The sequence below is a fragment of the Numenius arquata genome, unplaced genomic scaffold, assembly GCF_964106895.1.
Source record: "Numenius arquata unplaced genomic scaffold, bNumArq3.hap1.1 HAP1_SCAFFOLD_633, whole genome shotgun sequence".
NCBI lineage: Eukaryota > Metazoa > Chordata > Aves > Charadriiformes > Scolopacidae > Numenius > Numenius arquata.
In genome coordinates, this window is record NW_027414980.1 from 39,635 (window position 1) to 43,393 (window position 3,759).

At 70.4% G+C, this 3,759-nt stretch overlaps 1 protein-coding gene across 1 annotated transcript; it reads left to right on the plus strand.

Annotated features, from left to right (window-relative positions):
* The first annotated feature begins 20 nt into the window (after positions 1 to 20).
* On the plus strand, positions 21 to 3,455 carry LOC141478310 (tRNA 2'-phosphotransferase 1-like). Its single transcript, XM_074167415.1, is given in 8 exon segments — positions 21 to 68; positions 311 to 392; positions 1,074 to 1,231; positions 1,855 to 1,950; positions 1,952 to 2,030; positions 2,424 to 2,480; positions 2,729 to 2,839; positions 3,305 to 3,455. Coding segments are annotated over 8 exon segments (756 nt in total). The 3' UTR covers positions 3,430 to 3,455.
* The last annotated feature ends 304 nt before the right edge of the window (positions 3,456 to 3,759 follow it).

Genomic DNA, 3,759 nt, shown 5'->3' on the forward strand with positions numbered 1-3,759 from the left:
GGGTGGTCACGTGGCGGCGCATGGCCACGGGGAGGGGGGCGAGCGGCGCCCGCCGGAAGCGCGAGGAGGTTTTTGGGGGGGGGGGGGGGGGGGCAGGAAATGGGGGGGATCCCAGAGTTCGGGGGGGGTGTGTGTGTGTGTGTGTGTGTCCAGGATTTGGGGGGGGGCGGAGCCGAGAGGAGCGGCCTCAGGAGTTGGAGGGTCCCAGGCCATGGGGGGGTGTCGCAGGGAGGGGGAAGGGGGGGGGGGTTTGTCCCTGAGAGAGGGGTGGGGGTCGCAGACGTTGTGTGTCGTGTGTCCCCCCCCCCAGGACCCCACCGCGGGGCTCTCGAGGGCCCTGAGCTACGTCCTGCGCCACGGGGCCGAGGCCGTGGGGCTGCCCATGGGGCCGGGTGCGTCTGAACCCCCCGGGAACCCCCCCCAGTGACACACACACCCCCTCCCCCGAACCTCCGGACCCCCCACTGACCCCCCTGGAACCCCACTGACACCCCCCCCCCAAACCTCCAGACCCCCCACTGACCCCCCCCCCCCAAAAACCCCAGAACCCCTCACTGACCCCCCCCCGGATCCCCTCACTGACCCCCCCGGGAGCCCCCCACTCACCTCCCCAAACCTCCGGACCCCCCAGTGACCCCCCCCAAAAGCCCCGGAACCCCACTGCCCCACGCGACCCCCAGGATCCCCCAAATGCCCCCTGGAACCCCCAACCACCCCCCAGACCCCTCCCAATTCACCCCCCCCCCCCCCCCGGCACCCTAAATACGCTCTGTCACCCCCAGGACACCACCCCCCACCATCCCCCCGCGCCCCCCCAAACCACCCCTAGGACCCCCCTCAAATGCTCCTCAGGACCCCCAGCCACCCCGGGACCCCTGACCCCCCCCTCCAGTTACCCCAAAGACCCCCCCCAAATGCCCTCTTGCACCCCCAAACCACCCCCGGGACCCCCCCAAGTGACCCCCTTGGGGCCCCAAAACCACCCCCAGCCTCTCCAGTCCCCCCCGTCCCCCCCCCACCCCCAGTGACGGGGTCGGGGGGGGGGATGGGGGGGGGGTCTGTCTCCCTCCCAGACGGTTTCGTGGAGGTGGGGGCTCTGCTGCGGCTGCCGCGGTTCCGGGGGGTCTCGGAGGGGACCCTGCGGCGGGTGGTGGCCTCGGACCCCAAGGGGCGCTTCGCCCTCAGCGACCCCCCCCTGCGCATCCGCGCCAACCAGGGGCACTCCCTGCCGGTGAGGGGGGGGGGGGGCACGGGGGGGGTGTTTGGGGGTCCCTGGGGGGCACTGGGAGGCTCTGGAGGGTGAGCTTGGGGGGTCCTGGGTGGTCCCTGGGGGGCTCGGGGGGGTCACTGGGAAGCTCTGGAGCATGAGCTTGAGGGTGGGGGAGGGATCCTGGGGGCTTTAGGGGGGGGAACTGGGGGGGGTCACAGAGGGCCGGGGGGGGGCACAGGGGGTTTTGGGGGTCACTGGGAGGTTCTGGAGGTTTAGCCTGGGGGAGGTGTCCTGGGGGATGTATGGGGGGGTTTTGGGGGGGTCACTGGGGCTTTGGAGGGCTGGGGGGGGGTTTGGAGAGCCACTAGGGGGGGGGCCTGGGGCTCTGGGGGGTTCCAGGAAGGATCCTGGGGGGGCGGGCAGAGTTGAGGGTCCCTGGGGGGGAGTTTGGGGGGGTCCTGGGGTTTGGGGGGTCCTGGAGGATTTGGGGGGGAATCCCAGAGGATTTGGTGGGGGGGGGTTCTGGGGGGGGTGGTGGAGTGGTGGTGTTTCTGTGGGATTTGGGGTCCCCAGAGAGGGTGTTTTTGGGGGGGGGGGGGTGTGACAGAGGAATGGGGGGGTCCCCGGGGTGTTTGGGGGCACAGGTGCCGGCGCTGGAGCTGACCCCCCTGCACACCCCCGGGGCGCTGCCCCCCACCCTGGCCCACGGCACCCGCCGCCGCCTCCTGCCCCCCATCCTGGCGGGGGGGGCTCTCCCCCATGGGGCGCACCCACATCCACCTGGCGGGGGGGCTCCCCGGGGATCCCGGCGTGCGCAGCGGTGAGATACATCCCCCTGGGGGGGCCCCAAAACCCCCGGGGGGGGGGGCCCAAAAGCCCTCGGAGGAACCCCAACTCTGGGGGGAGGGCCCCAATCGTGGGGGTGGGAAGGGGCAATCCGGGGGGGGGATCCAGGTGTTTGGGAACCCCCCAAAACCCCGGGGGAACCCAATTCGGGGGGGGGGGGGGGGGGGGGGCAATCCTGGGTGGGCCCACGTGTCTGGGAACCCCAGAAACCCCCAGGGGAATCTCAGTCCTGGGGGGACCCAGGCATCCGGGAACCCTGAGAGAGAGCTGTTGGGGGGGGGAACCCCACTCTTGTGGGGGAGCCCTTGTGTATGGGCACCCCGACCCCCCCCCCCAAATCTGACCCCCCCAAATTCCCTCCCCCCAGGCATGAGGCTGGACTCAGAAATCGCCATCGTCATCGACGGCCCCCGGGCACTGGCAGGTGAGGGGGGACCCCAAAATTCGAGGGGGAGCCCCACAGTTCGGGGGGGACCCTGGGGTTTGGGGGGGACCCCACAGTTCGGGGGGGGACCCCAAAATTCTGGGGGCGACCCCACAGTTCAGGAGGGACCCCAAAATTTGGGGGGGAGCCCCACAGTTCAGGGAGGACCCTGGGGTTCAGGGGAGACCCCAAAGTTCGGGAGGGCACCCCGGCATCTGGGTGACCCCCCCTGTGTCCCCCCCCCGCAGCCGGGATCCCCTTTTTCCGCTCGGCGAACGGGGTGATCCTGACCCCGGGGGACACCACGGGGCGACTCCCCCCGAAATATTTCCTGTGCGTCCTCCAGCTGCGCCCCCACAGTGAGAGCGGGGGGGGGGTGTTGGGGTTCGGGGGGGCCCAGGAGTTTGGGGGGAGCGGGGTTTTGGGGGAGGAGACCTCAGGGGTTTGGGGGGACTCGGGAGTTGGGGGTGCCCCGGGGTTTGAGGGGGGAGGCAGAGTTTGGGGGGTCCCGGGTTTGGGGGGGGCCCCTGGGATTTGAGGGTGTGTGTGGAGTTTGGAGAGGGGGGGCAGGAGTTGGGGTGAACCACGGTTTGGGGGGGCCCCGAGGGTTGGGGGGGGACCCAGGACTTGGAGGGGGGGCACAGTTTGAGGGGGGGGCAGAGTTTGGGGCGTCCTGGGCTTTGGGGGGTGCTGGGTTTGGGGGGCACCCGGAGTTGGGGGGACTCCAGGCTTTGAGGGGGGGCAGCCAAGACGCCCCACCAAAAAAGGGCTGGGGCTGTGTTGCCATGGAAACAGCTACTTTATTGCCCCCCCCCCCCCGCCAGGGTGCCTCCTGCCGCTAGAGGAGCCCTCGTACGAGGACGGGGGGGTCCCCTCACAGGAGGACAGGGAGGGGCCCCTCGCACGGGGACGGGGGGGGCCCTTGCACGAGGACCCCGGTGGCCTGTAAAAACCAATAAACCCTTTGCTGACGTGATGCTGGGCACAAGCGTCTTGCACGAGGATTGGGGGGTGCACGAGTGCTCGGGAGGGGGGCGGATGGTGCCAATATGATGGGGGAGGGGGAGCCGTCGCACGACGAGCGAGAGGGGTCCCATAGGGGTCTGGGGGGGTCCATAGGGGTCTGAAAGGGGTGGGGGGTGTCCATAGGGTTCTTGGGGGTTTCATAGGGGTCTGGGGGGGGTTTATAGAGATCTGAGGGGGCGCATGGGGATCAATAGGTGTCTGGGGGGGTCGATAGGGGTCCATAAGGGTCTGGGGGGTGGTCCGTAGGGGTCCA